Source organism: Cervus elaphus, chromosome 2 (assembly GCF_910594005.1).
Source record: "Cervus elaphus chromosome 2, mCerEla1.1, whole genome shotgun sequence".
NCBI classification, from domain to species: Eukaryota; Metazoa; Chordata; class Mammalia; order Artiodactyla; family Cervidae; genus Cervus; species Cervus elaphus.
In genome coordinates this window covers 31,207,290-31,225,905 of record NC_057816.1, presented here as the reverse complement: position 1 = coordinate 31,225,905, position 18,616 = coordinate 31,207,290, and the positions used below count along the sequence as shown (strand labels likewise).

Sequence of the window (18,616 nt, the reverse complement as noted above, 5' to 3'; positions counted from 1 at the left end):
AATATATACTGACCTCAGTATGCTTAGCTGTAAAATGGGGGAAGTCCATACTGTTTGATTTCTGGAATATTTGTGAGGAACCAGTTAGACAGTGACTGTGACTGGACTTTGTGAAGGGCTGTACACATGAAAGGGAGGTGATTGTTAACTTCCTAGAAGATATCTACTGAGTGCCAGAGAGCTCTGCAGTTGTATGGATTCTTCAGTTCTCTTCTGCTTCCTTCCTCAGGTACACTGTATTTTGCTGTGACCCCTAGCCAGTAACTACTCAGCCTAAATTGCACAGCACTCATGATAAGTCCTGTCAGCTAGGTTTTGTTTCCCTCCCACACTCTCCTCCACTCTCACTTTAGCTAAGCTCTTCCTCTTATGATTTCTCAGGCCTGGTCTATATTAAACTATTTCAGCCAGCAGTTGCTTTCAGTCAAGTCAGTCAGTGGAGGTCAGGGGACGTGACAAAGGATGAAGGACTTGATCAGGTAAACTGAGTATTACTGCCATGATGCAGCCCTCTTTCCTCAAGGAGTAAAGTAACATAATCTCTAAGATCATTTCCTAATATTTTTTGGGTGCTCCTAATCTAAGTAATCTTGGTGTTGGGTCCTACTTTGGGTTTGGAAATATAATGATCGTGATTAGAAGCCACAAGGGACTTCCCTGACAGTCCAGGGTTAGCACTTCATCCACCAATGCAGGGGTTTGGGTTTGATCCCTGGTTGGGGGAACTAAGATCCCATATGCCTCCTGGCCAAAAAAACCCAAAACACAAAACAGAAGCAATATTGTAACAAACCCAGTAAAGACTTAAAAAAAAAAAAAAGAAGCCATGATTTTGGTCCTCAAGAAGCTTACATTTTAGGTAAGGAGGTTAAGTCTTAAAAACGTCAAAGAGTCATACAAATCGGGAAATGACTAAATGCATGGTGGTTTGGCAGACTTAGTGTCTTGGGACTTCTCAGAGAGGGGAGAGGTCAGGCAATCCTTCCAGGGAGAAGTGGGACTAGGACTAGTCTTTAAATGATGGTTGAGGGCTTGATGGGGAGAATGAGAGGAAGAACATTCTAAGCAAGGAGAAGAAAAAGTAAGCAAAAACTTGGAGGTGGAAATCTGGTATACACAAAGGTTGTAGGATGAAAAGTGACCTGTGGAAGCAGAGCCAACTTCAGCATTGCCCTGTATATTTCCTCTTGAGTTAAATGGTTTCATTTCCCTGGCGTTCTTTTCTGTACACTTACTTCATCCTCTGAGCCACTCTTTTTCACATCCTAATTACCAAAGTTCCTTGTCCTTTTTTTGTATTTGACATTTCATGCCTATGATGATATATTACACAGTATATTAATAACATATAAATAAAATATTAAAGTATAAGGCATATAAATACAAAACAAAAATCTATTAAGACATAAGCGTAATATAACTTTTTTTTTGCCTAAAATCTTTTAAGTAACTAGATGAGAGGAAATTTAGGAAGAGAAGGCAATTCCAAAGCCCTGCAGCATGTCTCATGCACTCTGACTATGAGTAAGATAGATGCATTTATGTCATAAGTAACTGCTTAATTTGGCCCTGATACACTCTTAGCTTTCCCTTTCTCATCTCAACTCAGCTGTTGCTGGAGGGAAAATGGCTATATATGTAAATAACTTAATCCCTAGCGGCTGGCATCTTGGCAAATAGTTCTCATTAAGATATTGGGGAAATTTACACTGGATATATCTATTACTGCTTCAAATGTGGTAACAACCTATTCTTCTACCCACCCCCCCCACTCGCATTAATGGTCCCTCTTCTTTACAGGATTAGTCCTAGAATAGTTCAACCTGACCCTTTTAAAAAATGCCTTGCCAGTATAAAAATGTTCAGGCACTGTCCTTGGAACCTTCCCAGGGACTTGCATATTTAGCAGGAAAATGGATACAGTGAGCAGTAAGGCTCAGATGAAATCTGCTGAAAGAAGATGGCATCTCTGGGGTTGTTAGCAAAGTCTCTGGCCAGACATCCAAGGAATATTTATTCCAGTCAAACTAAGCTATGGTATCAGAATTTTGCCTGAAAAGATAAAATCGGGAGACATAGCTATGAAAATCCCAACAGAATTAAATTCTGGGTTAGTGAAAAAGGGAGCAAAATCTATATATCTGTCCCCAGCCCTATGTCTTCCTAGTCACCCATTCAATATGTTAGCAAAGTGTTGTCTGAGCAGTGTGTGTAAGGAGTAATAAAAGCAAAAATATGTCAGAAAGTTACTTCCAAATGGTTTGAGGCATATGATTTTTAGTACTGTGTGTTATAGAAATGTCAAGAATGGTATATTTTAACTGTGTGCGAGATGATGTCAGTGTGCATGGAAGGTCTTTTTTCCTTTTTTGATTAGTGCTGTTAGTGTTCAAAGAATAAAAATGGTTGTGTTATGGTTTAGATTACAAGGTAGGAAAATCTGACTTTTCAACCATGACCTGCATGAGAGAAGCATCCTTGGAAGTCTTAAGTCATATGTCTGAGTTTTTAACTAATTTATGTAGTGTTTTTTTATGTTCTGATATTTTTTGTGAACTGGCATAAATCTAATAATGTGCATAAGCTTGTGTATTTTTGCAAATAGTTTGCTACTTATTTCTTGACCCATATGTAAGTATTTAGAGTCACATTTCTTCAAAGCTTATTTGAAGCTGCGTTGTGGGTTTGGGGTTTTGTTTGTTTGTTTTGGTTGGGGGTTGGGGGAGAGAAGGGATTTTGTACTCTTGATAACCCAGATGGAGATACCTTATGGTTTAAAGAAAATGTCCTACTGAAAGCAATTCAAATATCAGAAAAATTATTTCAGGTTAAGACAGAATAAAAAAAGATACTGAAGAAAAATCCATAGAAATGAGACCTGAGTTCACATCCCAGCTCTTACTAGCTGTATGAGCTTGAGCAAATTATTTACTGTTTTTAGATTTCTCATCTCTAAAATGACAGTAGTAATAATGCATCCCATAGGATTGTAAGAATTAAGGAAAATAATTGTGTTATAGTATCTTATACATGGTAAATTCTTATTTAATGTTGTTTCTTCTCCTCATTATACCAAAAAGTATGTTTTCTTGACTCAACATGAAAATTTTTTAAGGGAGGTAAGGTAATGGGCCTTGGCCCTGATGGCAGACACTTTGAATTTCAATTACCTAAATAATCGTAGGCAGTTCTATACTTTAGTTTCCTCATCTCCTAGTAAAAATTGACCATCAGGATTGTAGTGATTATATGAGATTATGTGCGTGAAGTACCTGTTAAAAACAGTGGGATGCCGTGTCAGGAAGAAACATAGCAACAGAGCTTTGAGAGTGCTTATCTTTCTGTTTTCAGAGACATTTGGAATATAGGAGCTGGAAGAACACGTAAGATCATCCAGTCTAGGTGGGCCAAGCAGATGGAGAAAGACCCTCAGCTCACCTTCTTTCATGCGCACACCAAAATTACAACTATTTACAGAGCAGCCATAGATGAGAACAGTCTAAGACTCACAGAAAAGATTTCCCACAACTGAAAAGATAAAGAAGGATACAATGAGACAGGTAAGAGAGACGGAGATGAGTATAGCCAGATACACACCCCTGGGTAGGCCACCCATAAACAGGAGAATAATCACAGTTGCAGAGGTGTTCCCCAAGGAGTGAGGGGTCTCAGTCCCACAGCAGGCTCCCCTAGCCCGGGAATCCTGCACCAGGAAGGTGAGCCCTCAAAATACCTGGATTTGAAAGCCAATGGAAAGCTTTTCTGGTGGCACAGTGGTAAAGACTCCACCTGCCAATGCAGGGTACACGGTTTCGATCCCTGGTCTGGGAAGATTCCACGTGCTGCGGGGCAACTAAGCCCCTGTGCCACAACTCCCAAAGCTAACATGCTGCAACTCCTGAAGCCCGTGCACCTGGAGCCCTTGCTCTGCAGTAGGAGGAGCCGCTGCAATGAGAAGCCCATGCACTGCGTCTGCAGTAGCCCCATTCGCCACAACTAGAGAAAGACCTCGTGACAATAATGACCCAGCACAGCCGAAAAATAAAAACAAATAAATAGAATTAAAAAGCATCCCAGCTTTTGAAAGTCAACAGAGCGTTTGTGTGGGAGGAGTGGAGCGTTGTAGGCAACAGACTGTGCTGTTAAAGGGCACACACACCATCTCACAAGGTTCATGTCCAGTGCAGAGGCAGTAATTTTAAAGGAGCCTGGTTCAGACCCACTTGCTGATACTTGGAGAGCCTCCTGGAGGAGCAGAAAGCAACAGACACCCCTTGGGAACATAGACTCTGCTGACAGCCGTTTGGGAGAGCTCATCATACCACAAGGACACTGGTACTGGCAAGCATCATTTTGGAAACCTCTCTCTAGCCTGTTAGTGCCAGGAGTTTGCCTACAACAAGTATACCAGCACCAGTCCCATGGCCCCCCAAGACCAAAGAGAAAGCCGAGTAGTAACCTGACCTTACTCATTTGTGTGCTGGCACCAGCCCCAGGGCCCTCCTGGGCTGGCAGCTAGCTGTACCAAAACCCAGCCTGGCCTACCACTGGCTGACAACTGCAGGACCTCCAGGGTCCTATAGCCAGCCACCCCAGGACCCCGCTCCACCAACCAGCACGCAGACATGGTCCCTGGGACCACATGGCCATGCAGTCAGCCACAATTGGACCTGGCCTTGCCCAGCTTTAGGCTGGAACAAGCCCCAGAAACTCCTGGTCTGCAGGCCAGCCAGGCCAGCCAGGCTAGGACAAGGTCCCGCCTCCTGTGGACTGATGGCCACTGAAGGAAGCAGGTCCTCACAGCAAACCAGGCCAGAGACCAGCCCCAGGTACTAGGGTGCCCACAATAGTTAGTGTTGTCATGAAAGTAGGACCTGAAAAACCAACAGTGGGGCACTCATAGGGCATTTAGCTCTGATGACCAGAGGGGAACTCCAGAGGACATCTCCATAAGATCAGTTCTCCAAAATTAGGAAGTATGGTAGACCTATGTAATACATAGAAAATAACAGAGAAGTAAGCCAATGAGTAGACAGAGGAATATATTCTAAATGAAGAAACAAGATAAATCCTAGAAAAAAACCAAGTGAAGTGGAGAGAAACAGTTTACCCCATAAAGGGTTCAAGGAAAAGATCCTAAAGATGTATAACAAACTTGGGGAAAATAATGTATGAACATAGTGAAAATTTAACAAAGGTTTAGAAAATATGAAGAAGAACCAAAAGAGATGAAGAACACGATCACTGAAATAAAAAATATACAAGAAGGAAGCAACAGTAGAACAGATGATACAGAGGAATGGATCAGTGAACTAGAAGACAGAAGAGTGGAAATCAAGCTGAACAGAAAATATAAAAAAGAATTTTAAGAAATAATATAAATAGCTTGAGGCCTCTGGGAAAAAATCAAGCCTACTGACAGTTAATTATAGGGGTCTCAGGAAAAGAAAAGAGATAAAAGGGGCAAAGAACTTACATGAATAAACAATGGCTGAAAACTTCCCTAACCTGGGGAAGGAGACAGACACCCAGGCCCAGGAAGACACAGAGTCCCAAGTGAGATGAATCCAGAGAGAGTCACATCAAGACATATTGTAATTAAAATGGCCAAAATAAATACAGAGATTTTAAAAAGGAGCAAGAGAATATCTACTAGCTATGTACAAAGGAACTTCTAAAGACTACCAGGTGAATTTCAGTAGAAACTGTAGGCCAGAAGGGAGTGGCACTACATATTCAAAATGATGAAAAAACATACAACCAAGAATACTCTGCCTGGCAAGGCTTTCATTCCAACTTGAAGGAGAGACAAAGAGTTTTACATATGAGAAAAGCTAAAAGAGTTAAGCACCGCTAAACCAGCTTTGTAATAAATATTAAAAGGAATTATCTAAGTGAAAAAAAGACCACAACTAGAAATATGAACACTAAAAAGGAAAAAAATCTCATTTGCAAAGGCAAATATACAGTAAAGGTGATAGATCAACCCCTTATAAAGCCAATAAGAAGATTAAAAGACAAAAGTTGTGAAATCAACTATATCTATAATGATAGCTTAAAGAACCCATAAAACCAAAGAAGTAAAAGTAAAATATGATGTAAGAAAAGTTAAAGTGGGCAGGGTAAAACTGCAGACTTGTTAGAATGCATTCAAACTTGAAGAGATCATCATCTTAAGGTTGTCACCACACACACACACACACACACACACACACACACACACACACACACACACACTACGTTGTTGTATAAGAACCTCAAAGTAACCATAATCCAAAAATCTATAATGGATACACAGAAAAAAAGAGAAAGGAATCCACACGTAACACTAAACACTATCATCAAGTCACAGGGAAAGTGAGTAAAAGAAAAGAGGAATAAAAAAGTAGTGAACCCCCACCCCCCACAGAAATGTCAGTAAAGAAATACTATCAATAATTACTTCAAATGTAAATGGACCGAATGCTCCAGTGAAAAGACAGAATGGCTGAATGGATTAAAAAAACAAATGCAGGCTAAAGTGAGGTAATGGAAAAAAGTTGTTATGTGCAAATGTAAACAAAAAGTGCAGGGGTAACAATATATATAACACAAAATTGACTTTAAAACAAAGATTGTAAGTAGAGACAAAGATGGACATTACATAATGATAAAAGAATCAATCGAATAAGATATAACAATTCTGAATATATATGCCCCTGACATAGGAGCATCTAAATACATAAAGCAGATGTTGTTGGTGTTACTATTGTTGTTTAGTTGCTAAGTTGTGTCTGATTCTTTGCAACCCCATGGACTGCAGCAGGCCAGGCTTCATTGTCCTTCCCTTTCTCTCGGAGTTTGCTCAAACTCATGTTCATTGAATCAGTGATACCATCCAACCATCTCATTCTCTGTTGCTCTCTTCTCCTGACCTCAGTCTTTCCCAGCATCAGGGTCTTTTCCATTGAGTCAGCTCTTCACATCAGGTGGCCATAGTACTGGATCTTCAGCTTCAGCATCAGTCCTTCCAGTGAATTTCAGGGTTGATTTTCTTTAGGGTTGACTGGTTTGATCTTGCTGTCCAAGGGACTCTAAAGAGTCTTCTCCAACACCACAGTTAGAAAGCTTCAATTCTTTGGTGCTCAGCCATCTTTGTTGCAAATATTAACAAATATAAAGAGAGAATTTGACAGTAACACAGTAATAGTAAAGGACTTTAACATCCCACTTACCTCAGTGGTTAGCTCGTTTAGTCAGAAAAGTCAGTAAACACTGGCATTAAATGACACAGTAGACCAGATGGATTTCCAGATATAAAATAAATAAATCCTGGAGATGTAATGTACAGATTAGAAAATATAGTCAGTAATATTGTAATGGTGACAGATGGTAACCAGACTCATTATTGTGTTCATTTTGTAATGTGTAAAAATATGGAATCACTTTGCTGTAGGCCTGCAACTAATATAGTTTGTAAGTCAGTTTAGTTCAATAATAATAATAATAATAAACATCTAGTCCGTTCTTTCCATGGGTCAGGTGAGAGAGTTAAGAACCTGGACTACATGGTGTGTTAGAGGCAAAACTGGCTTGAATTCTAGATCTTTTTTCTCTCCTCATTTTGTTGCTTTTTGTTAGGGTTGTGCTAGGTCTGTGGAGACATGAGGACTTAAGTATATCTTTTGGCCAGTATTCTGAGCTCCCACAGAACAGGTTTTAAAACAGGATTGTGTAGGTCAGGTCAGAGATGGTAAAAATGAAAGCATTTATTCCTTGCCCTGGAGAGAATTTGCTTATCTTAGGCATATTCCTTAGACTCCTTGTCAGGTTGAGTTTGGGGCTTGGTCATTTAGTCTATTCTTCACTCATTATCTGAACAAATGTTTTATGCCCAGCATTTGCTCGGCACACGGATTCATGGTAAATTAGACATGGCCCCGGCACTTGGAGCTCAGTCTGGTTGGGAAGATTGACCCAGAAAACAGACAGTTATTTTAATAGCGCTCTGGGAATAGAGGAGAGGGTGAAAAACTGCCAACACGAGAGATCAGGGAGAGCTTCACAGAGGGATGACCATTAAGTTGAGATCTGACAAGGATAAATAAAAGGGTTTGTGTGGTTAGGTGGGATGGAAAGGGAAAGGCAGGATTCACAGGCAAAAGGAGCAACTTGAGACAAAGTGAAGAGGTGTGAAAGAGCCCATTATTGTTTGGTGAACCATCACCGGTTCAGTGTATTGAGTGTAGAGTGCATGAAGCATAAGTTGTGGGAGATGAAGTAGGGGATACAAGTCTGAAGAGCAGAACTTCCCCAATTTATTTATTTTTAAATAGAGTATTTTTTAGAGCAGTTTTAGGTTCACAGTAAAATTAAGTGGGATGCCTCCTATCCCTACATGTGCACAATCTTCCCCACAACCAACATCCTGTACTCGGGTAGAACATTTGTTATAATCGAACCTACACCAACACATCATTTTCATTTAGGTCCATGTTTTACATTGGGGTTAATGGTTGATGTCATTCATTCTATAGGTTTGGACAAATGTGTATTGACAAGCCTCCACCATTATAATATCATACAGAGTAGTTTTAACTGCCCTAAAATTTCTCTGTGCTCCCCCAATTTACCCCTCTTTCCCCACTAGCCATGAAAACCACTGATCTTTATGCTGTCTCCACAGTTTTGGCTTTCCCAGAATGTCATCTAGTTGGAATCCTAGAGTATGTAGATTTTTCAAATTGGTTTCTTTCACCTAATAACTTTTAGTTAAGGGTTCTTGTCTTTTTAATAGCCTGATAGCTCCTGTCTTTTTAGTGCTGAGTAATATTTCATTTTCTGGATGTACCACAGTGTACTTATTCATGCACCTACTGAAGGACATCCTGATTCCAAGTTTTGACAGTTGAGTTGCCATAAATATCCATCTGCAAGCTTTCTGTGAACATAGTTTTCAGCTCACTTGGGTAAATACCAAGGAGCATGATTGCTGGATTGTATTGTAAATGTATGTTTAATTTTCTTAGAAACTGCCAACTTGTCTTTCATTTTGCATTCCCATCAGCAACGAATGAAATTTCTTATTGCACCACATCCTCATGAGCATTTGGTGTTGTCAGTTTTGGATCTTAGTGATTCTAATAGGTGTGAAGTGATAGTTCACCATTGTTACAATTTGTAGTTCCTTAATGACATGGTACTGAGCTGCTTTTCTGACTGTGTCTCTCCTTGGTGAAGTGTCTGTTCAGATCTTTTGCCCATTTTATTAATCAGGTTTTTCGTTTTCTTGCTGGATTTTAAGAGTTCTTGGTACAGTTTATATAATAATCCTTTATCAGATGCAGTCCTTCCTTAGTATCCATGGGGAATTTGTTTCAGGACCCCTGCAGGTACCACAGTCCATAGACATTCAGTTCAGTTCAGTTCAGTCGCTCAGTCGTGTCCGACTCTTTGCGACCCCATGAATCGCAGCACGCCAGGCCTCCTTGTCCATCACTATAGACATTAGGTCGTTACATAAAATGGCATAGTTGTGTATAACCTATATACATTCTTGCATATATTTTAAATTATTTCTAGATTACTTGTAACACCTGATACATTATAAATACTATGTAAATCGCTGCAATTACAATGTAAATACTATGTAAACAGTTAACAGTGAAGCATTTCAAGTTTTTTCAAGCATTTCAAGGATTTTCAGAACTTGCTGAAATTTTTTCCAAATATATTTGATCCACAATTGGTTGAATCCATGGATCAAGAGCCCATGGATACAGAGGGCCAACTGTATATCTTTAGCAAATATTTTCTTCCTGTCTCTGGTTTCCCTTTTCATACTCTTGATTCTCAAATCTTATGTGTACATGTAAAATTTATATGAATCATTTGGGGTCTTATTAAAATTTAGATTCTGATTCAGTAGTTCAGGGTGGAACTTGGGATTCCACATTTCCAGCAGTTTTCTGGATGCTGATGCTGAAGAGCAAGGCTATGGCTCACCCTGGCCACTGTTTGCATTGGAGGGGAGCAGACGGCAGGTGACAGGTGACTATTAGAATGATTCAGGCCACAGAAAAGAATGTCTGAAATAGAGTGGTGATGGAGAATAGTGAATAAATTTGATACTGTATAGAAGATAAAATCATTAATAACTTGGGGACTGCATTGGGAGAGAGGTGACAGAATACCGTCATGGGTGGCCGCTGTCCAGAGGAGGCAGAGCGACAGAATACAAAGGCCTTGGGGCTGGGGGTCTGAAGACCTCAATCTTGGCCCCAGATCCACTGCTAGCTTGCTCTGTAACCTTGGGCAGGCTATTTAACTTCTTGAGACCTCTATTTCTTCTGTCAAATGAGTACCATAATCCTTGTCCTGTTGTCACACAGTTGATTTGAGGGTCTGATGCAGCAGTCCCCAAGTTTTTTGGCACTAGGGACCAGTTTTGAGGAACATGGTTTTCCCACAGGTTGGCGTGGCGGTGGAGGGGTGTGGTTCAGGCAGTGATGTAAGGGGGAGCCGCAGATGAAGCTACGCTCGCCCTGCACCCACCTCCTGTTGCGCTTCCCGGTTTCTCTCAGGCTGAAGGCCAGTACTAGTCCGAGGCCCAAGGGTTGAGGACCCCTGCTGTAATGAACAGCCATACATGAAAGTGCTTTGTCAACGCTAGAGCATGACGCAAATGGAGGTGATTATTGTAGCTATTATGAAATGTGAATCTATTACAAAGTGCTATGGGTATTCTTCTTCTTGACCCTTTTGAGTCAGGCCCCATCAGGGGTCCTCCTGCCTGGTGTTCGTTTGAGCCAATGGAGTGAGATTGAGTTTGGTTCAGAAGCCAAGGAAAGTTTTATTCTTTGGGAGAGAACTGAGAGGTGTGAGACTGTGCTCTGGAGCCCCAGTTCTCCCTGAGAGACCGTGGGTGGGGCTGCTTTATAGTGGGGATGGGGTGGAGTTCTCGCGGGCTTTCTGTGCTGGTGATCAGTGCCGGGTGCAGCGCCTCTGCACATGGCCTGCCGCCGCCATCTTGAATGTGATGTCTTGCCTGAGCTTCTGCCCACAGCCTGCGGAGCTTCAGTTTTGAGAGCATCCATTTCTCAATAGGAATTCTGGTCTGAAGACCCCGGTTTTGGGCCTCAGCACAGCTACCCTTAAGCAAGTGAAGCTAAGCAGCACAAAGGGAAAAAAAAAGGTTAGACTTTATCACCAGATGCTATGTTTATTTCCCAGGGATTGTTAAAATGGGCTTTGTTGGTAACATACTTCTACTTTCTTTGGCCCTGGGACTATTAAGCCTGGTAGTGCAGCTCAGAATTGTCAACCTGGGAAGGCAATAGAGCAAGTGTTAGAATAAGTGGATCATGTAAATGCAGCTCAGCTCTTCTGGGCACTGGGGCCTTAAGTGTGAATCTGGGGGCCTTGTTTTAGCTAATGGGCTGCAGCCTGTTCTTTTAATATGAACTCCAAGGAGAGGTCCAGACACGCCTGGCATTCAGCCCCTGTTTGAGCCCAGTCAAGGTACTGCTCAGTGAATTCTTTTAGAGGTGAATTTGGGGCTTCCATTCTTTAGTGCTGAGCCTTGCTGGTGTTTGATCCTGGGTATTTATAGGTGGAAAAATGTCTAGCTTGACATGGAGGCAAGGATTTTGTGCCATGATTGTTACAGTGTGGAGAATAACTTTTCCTCCAAGGAGAAACTGTGGTGGTTTTCCTGGGAGATTGGTAGTGGGAAGAGTCAGAGACTCAGGACTCCTGGCTTTTCCTCACTCACTTGCCTTAAAGAAGGGATATTTTGGCCTTGCCTCACAGGCCTTCAAAGTGTTTCTGGTTTGCCTAGATGTCGAGTTTGATACTTGTATGTTATACATGTCACTGATACTCAGGCAGGGTCAAGCAAATTATTAAAAAGAAGTAATTATGTTTCCTTATCTATAAGATGGAGATATTAATATTTGTTTTGTAGCATTTCATGAGTATTTGGTGAAATAATGCATACAAAATTCTTAGTGCATGCCTGGCTACCATTAATGGTAGCTTTTGCAGTTATCCCCTGAAACCAGTACCACCAGGTGATCTGTAGGGAGTTCTCTGGGAGTTTAGACCAAACAGCCCTGTCCTCTACCTCCTTCCTAGGACATTGAAGGAGGAGGAACACTGGCTGGAGGAAACAGGGTTTCTGCAGATCTTTAAAATCTTGACTCTGTAGGTTCCCATCTAGGAAGAAAGATCATCAGGCTGAGCCTAGGAAGGTAAATATTTAAGCCTGTTTCAGCTGGGTTGCATTTGCAGATGCCTGCTGAGGTCTAGCTAATTGGAAGAACCTGAAACTCAGTTGGAAAAGCGTTATATTAGTTTGCTAGAGCTGTTGCAGCAAATTACCACAAACTAAGGGATTTAAACAACAGAAATTTATTGTTTCATTGTGGAGGCTAGAAGTCCAAGATGAAGGTGTTTGTAGGGTTAGATCCTTCTGAGAGCTGTGAGGAAAAATCTGTTCCATGCCTCTCCTCTTGCTCCTGGTAATTTGCTGGCAATCTTTGGTGATTCTTGGCTTGAAGAAACATCACTCTGATCTCTTCCTTTATCTTAAGATGTTCTACTGTATGCATCTGTCCCAATTTTTTTTTCTAATAAGTATGCCAGACAACAAAGGTTCATCTAGTCAAAGCTATGGTTTTTCCAGTAGTCCTGTATGGATGTGAGAGTTGGACCATAAAGAAAGCTGAATGCCAAAGTATTGATGCTTTTGACTGTGGTGTTGGAGAAGACTCTTGAGAGTCCCTTGGCCTGCAAGGAGATCCAACCAGTCCATCCTAAAGGAAATCAGTCCTGAATATTCATTGGAAGTACTGATGATGAAGCTGAAACTCCAGTACTTTGGACACCTGATGTGAAGAACTTACTCACTGGAAAAGAGTCTGATGCTGGGAAAGATTGAAGGTGGGAGGAGAAGAGGATGACAGAGGATGAGATGGTTGCATGGCTTCACCGATTTGATGGACATGAGTTTGAGTAAGCTCCGGAAGTTGGTAAAGGGAAGTCTGGCGTGCTGTAGTCCATGACGTCACAAGAAGTAGGACACGACTGAGTGACTGAACTGACGAGACTCGTTGGACTAGGGGCCCACTCTACTCCAGTGTGGGCCAAAACCTAACTAATTATACCTGCAAAGGCCCTATTTCTAAATGAGATCACATTCTGAGGTACTGGGAGTTAGGACATAGAAATCTGGAAAAAAACAATTCATCCCCTAACAAAGGTACTTTAGCACTACAGCTCCTTAAAATATGCACATTTTTCCTGCCAGGTCATCAGGACCTTAGTGAATATCTGCTTTATTCAAGACCCTTGTTGAGAGAGGGATAACAGCAAGTATTTGGAGTTAATGATTTTTCTTTTTTTTAAAAAATATATAGTTATTTTATTTGACTGCAACATTTCTTACTTGTCGCACGCAGGATCTCTAGTTGTAGCATGTGGGATCTAGTTACCTGACCAGGGGTCAAACCCAGGCCCCTTGCACTGGGAATGTGGAGTCTTAGCCACTGGACCACCAGGGAAGTCCCTGGAATTAATGATTCTTTAAGGTCCTAGCCTAGGGATTCAGCATAGCACAGTGGTTTAGAGCTTAGGCTTTGGGCCAGACTGCCTGTTTTGGGATCAATGAAAAATTAAGCCTTTAATCATGGATTGAGCATCCATGTCCCACACTGGGCTCTGTAAATACACTTGTGAAGTAGAGAGTCCTTGACCTCTGTAGGAGCCTGCCAGGTTCCTCTGTCCGTGGAATTCTCCAGGCAGGAATACTGGAGACTGTAGCCATTCTCTTTCAGGGAATCTTCCTGACCCAGGGATTGGACGCGAGTCTCCCACATTGGAGGCAGAGTCTTTACTGTCTGAGCCACCAGAGAAGCCCTTATAGGAGTTTAGAGCTCAATAGATAGCTAAATAAGCCTATAAGTATAATAATGTCCTTGATTTATGTACTTCTCCCTGTTTCTTTTGCAAGGAAGAAAAAAGGCAAAAGAAGGAACGGCCAGAGATTTCTCTTTGTTCAGATTTTGAGCACATGATTCACATTGGTTTTGATGCTGTCCCAGGTGAGTTTAGAGTAAGTCCTGGGTCACAAAAAGACCTTTGGCCTTTCAGAGTACTGGTTATATTATACACTGTTAGATTCAGTTCTTTCCAGACTTTCTGATGTCTCTCTCTTTGCCTGAGACCCTCATTACTATCTTCTTACAGTCTTTTAAAAAACACTTTTAAAGTTAATTAAGTAATTTATTTTTGGTTACCCTGGGTCTTTGCTGCTGCACTCAGACTTTCTCTAGTTGTGGCGAGTGGGAACTCCTCTTTGCTGCAGTGAGCGGGCTTCTCGTCACAGTGACTTCTCTTGTGGAGCACAGCTCTGAGCGCTTGGTCTTCAGTAGCTGCCGCACGCTGGCTCAGTAGTTGCCGCTCTCAGGCTCTGAAGCACAGGCTCAGGAGTTGTGGCACATGGTCTCAGTTGCTCCTGGATGTGTGGAATCTTCCCAGACCAGGGATTGAACCCATGTTCCTTGCATTGGCAGATGGATTCTTATCTACTCTGCCACCAAGGAAGTCCTCTTCTTACATTCTTTTTTTTTTTTTTTTTTCACCTCCAAAAAAAGTTTATTAGCATGATTAAAAACATTTTCTGGAATAATGACAGAATTTCTAAACATGAAAGAGGATCAGTGGCTATACTTTATAACCAATATTTGCAACTGGAAAGACAGCTTTATGGCCCAGTCTTCATTTCATTACAAACAACCCCCATTTACTGGTTCCCTGTGAAGTCATGACTATTGCTTTGGGAATGAGGCCCTACTGCAATTAAGTATAAAAAATATCTTCCATAATTGGAGTGTGACCTGCATTATTGAGTAAACAGTTGATAAAAATCCTCAAAGAGTTGTTATTTTTGTTTTTTAAAAAACATTCCTTTTACACACTACAAAGCAATAATTAGTATTTTGGCTTTTAAAATTCCTACATGATATTTAGAATGGCAGTCCCCAAAGGTCCTCCCTTCATATAACTGAACTCGCAGACCCTCTTCCGGAGTGTACATTCTTGGGGTGGACTCTGAAGACTTCAACATCCACATGTTTATACGGGTTTGAGAACAAAGACAGCATCATCCAGAACGTAGTAGTCATTATACATGTCGCCTTCACACAGGTATGGCAGTCTGGTGAAAGCTTCGATAACAAAACCAGCTTTTCTGAAAACTTCAGGCAGACTATTCACTTGTTCTTCCCAATTCTGTCCCTTGATTTCCAAAATTTCCGATGGTTTATCCCACTTGCCACCTACGTTCTCCACATAGGGATGAAAAGGTAAGACCAGAGCAAGGATGACCCTGCCTCTGGTTGGCTCCAAGACACTTCTGATATCTTTTAACAAAGTCAGAGGCTGATCACAGCGGTCCAGCAAATTTAAGCAGCTGATGACATCATACTGGAATCCTGTCTTCTGCCATTCATTTATACCAAGCACTCTGTATTTCTTCTTCTGCAGCTGCCATATCATAGTTTCAGACAGCTCAGTGGCATAAATTTCTTCAAAATGAGGGCTCATGATTTTTGTGACTTCTCCATCTCCAGCACCTAAATCAAGAAGTCTATGGGTTTTCCAGTCTGGATTAATTTTAAGCAGTCTCTGAAACTGATCTGGTGAAAACACAAACATTGAGCCTCTTCCTAGCAACCCATTGATAGATGTTCTAGACATAAACAGGCTAAAAACAGATGACACAAAAGAATGATATAATTGGATAAATAGCCAGCCCGATTTCTCAATGCTGTTGTTTAAGAAGATCTGTGTTCCTTGATCAAGGTAACTCTGAACAAAGACAGCCTGGAGTGACTCGCATAATTTCTCTCTGTTGCACACATACCACTGGTGGTTCTCCTTCCTGCCGCCCGCGGCCGCCGCCGGCCCACCCGGGCCGCTCGTCATGTTCACGTACAGGGAGCGGGTGAGCGGGCTCCGCAGGGGCCACATTCTCCGCGCCAGCCACACGGACGCCAGGCTCAGGCACAGCCAGCCCGCGAGCAGTCTCATCGGGGGCCTGCGGCCGCTCGCTCCGATCACCGCCGGGGCGAGGAGGAGGACGCGCCGCCGCCTCCAGCCGCTGCCGCCGCCGCCGCCCAGGCTCGAGCCATCGCGCCCGACTCCCTCTTCTTACATTCTTGAGAGGGACACTTTCCTCCCCTCCAGAATTGTACTAGAGAATCCTTTGCATCACCATTCCTTATATAGACCTGGGTTAAGTGTTCTCTTGGTAGTAAGCTCTGTGCTGGGTACTGATGATCCAAAGACAAATCAGACATGATTCATGCTCTAAAGGAGGAGCAAACATTCCGAGAAATGACTGATATAGTGAGATGTGTTATAAGAGAGGCTTGTGAGGAGCTCTGATGGAAGAGAGAGAAAGGAATGACTGAAGTCATCTTTATTATTTAAAAAAAATTTTTTTTCATTTATTTTTATTAGTTGGGGGCTAATTACTTTATAGTATTATAGTGGTTTTTGCCATACATTGACGTGAATCAGCCATGGATTTACATGTGTTCCCCATCCTGAACCCCCCTCCCACCTCCCTTCCCCTCTGCTCCCTCTGGGTCATCCCAGTGCACCAGCCCTGAGCACTTGTCTCATGCATCCAACCTGGACTGGCGATCCATTTCACACTTGATAATATACATGTTTCAATGCTATTCACTCAGATCATACCACCCTCGCCTTCTCCCACAGAGTCCAAAAGTCTATACATCTGTGTCTCTTTTTCTGTCTTTCATATAGGGTTATCGTTACCATCTTTCTAAATACCATATATATGAATTAGTATACTGTATTGGTGTTTATCTTTCTGACTTACTTCACTCTGTATAATGGGCTCCAGTTTCATCCATCTCATTAGAACTGGTTCAAATGTCTTCTTTTTAACGGCTGAGTAATATTCCACTGCCAACAAAGGTCTGCTTAGTCAAGGCCATGGTATTTCCATTGGTCATGTATGGATGTGAGAGTTGGACTGTGAAGAAAGCTGAGCGCTGAAAAATTGATGCTTTTGAACTGTGGTGTTGGAGAAGACTCTTGAGAGTCCCTTGGGCTGCAAGGAGATCCAGCCAGTCCATCCTAAAGGAGATCAGTCCTGGGTGTTCATTGGAAGGACTGATGCTGAAGCTGAAACTCCAGTACTTTGGCCACCTCCTGTGAAGAGTTGACTCATTGGAAAAGACCCTGATGCTGGGAGGGATTGGGGGCAGGAGGAGAAGGGGACGACAGAGGATGAGGTGGTTGGATGGCATCACTGACTTGATGGACATGAATTTGAGTAGACTCTGGGAGTTGGTGATGGACGGGGAGGCCTGGCATGCTGCGATTCACGGGGTCGCAAAGAGTTAGACACGACTGAGTGACTGAACTGAACTGAATATTCCATTGTGTATATGTACAATAGCTTTTTTATCCATTCATCTGCTGATGGGCATCTAGGTTGCTTCCATGTCCTGGCTATTAGAAACAGTACTGTGATGAACACTGGGGTATACGTGTCTCTTTCAGATCTGGTTTCCTCGGTGTGTATGCCCAGGAGTGGGATTGCTGGGTCATATGGCAGGTCTATTTCCAGTTTTTTAAGGAATCTCCACACTGTTCTCCATAATGGTTGTACTAGTTTGCATTTCCACCAACAGTGTAAGAGGGTTCCCTTTTCTCCACACCCTCTCCGGCATTTATTGCTTGTAGACTTTTGGATAGCAGTCATTCTGACTGGTGTATAATGGTACTTCATTGTGGTTTTGATTTGCATTTCTCTGATAATGAGTGATGTTGAGCATCTTTTCATGTGTTTGTTAGCCATCTGTTTGTCTTCTTTGGAGAAATGTCTGTTTAGTTCTTTGGCCCATTTTTTGATTGGGTCGTTTATTTTTCTGGAATTGAGCTGCAGGAGTTGCTTGTATATTTTTGAGATTAATCCTTTGTCTGTTTCTTCATTTGCTATTATTTTCTCCCAATCTGAGGGCTGTCTTTTCACCTTGCTTATAGTTTCCTTCATTGTGCAAAAGCTTTTAAGTTTCATTAGGTCCCATTTGTTTATTTTTGCTTTTATTTCCAATATTCTGGGAGGTGGGTCATAGAGGATCTTGCTGTGATTTATGTCAGAGAGTGTTTTGCCTATGTTCTCCTCTAGGAGTTTTATAGTTTCTGGTCTTACATTTAGATCTTTAATCCATTTTGATTATGGATTTTGATTATGGATTACAAATATGTGTAATCCGTACACATATTTTTGTGTATGGTGTTAGAAAATGTTCTAGTTTCATTCTTTTACAAGTGGTTGACCAGTTTTGCCAGCACCAGTTGTTAAAGAGGTCGTCTTTTTTCCATTGTATATCCTTGCCTCCTTTGTCGAAGATAAGGTGTCCATAGGTTCGTGGATTTATCTCTGGGCTTTCTATTCTGTTCCATTGATCTATATTTCTGTCTTTGTGCCAGTACCATACTGTCTTGATGACTGTGGCTTTGTAGTAGAGCCTGAAGTCAGGCAGGTTGATTCCTCCAGTTCCATTCTTCTTTCTCAAGATTACTTTGGCTACTCGAG

General features: G+C 41.9%; 1 protein-coding gene across 1 annotated transcript; it reads right to left on the bottom strand.

Moving 5' to 3' along the window:
- Positions 1 to 14,923: 14,923 nt before the first annotated feature.
- On the bottom strand, positions 14,924 to 16,181 carry LOC122676081 (protein-L-histidine N-pros-methyltransferase). The gene has a single exon (XM_043875405.1). It carries the CDS (start codon positions 16,069 to 16,071, stop codon positions 15,115 to 15,117), a length of 957 nt encoding a protein of 318 aa, XP_043731340.1. The 5' UTR covers positions 16,072 to 16,181; the 3' UTR covers positions 14,924 to 15,114.
- Positions 16,182 to 18,616: the final 2,435 nt, after the last annotated feature.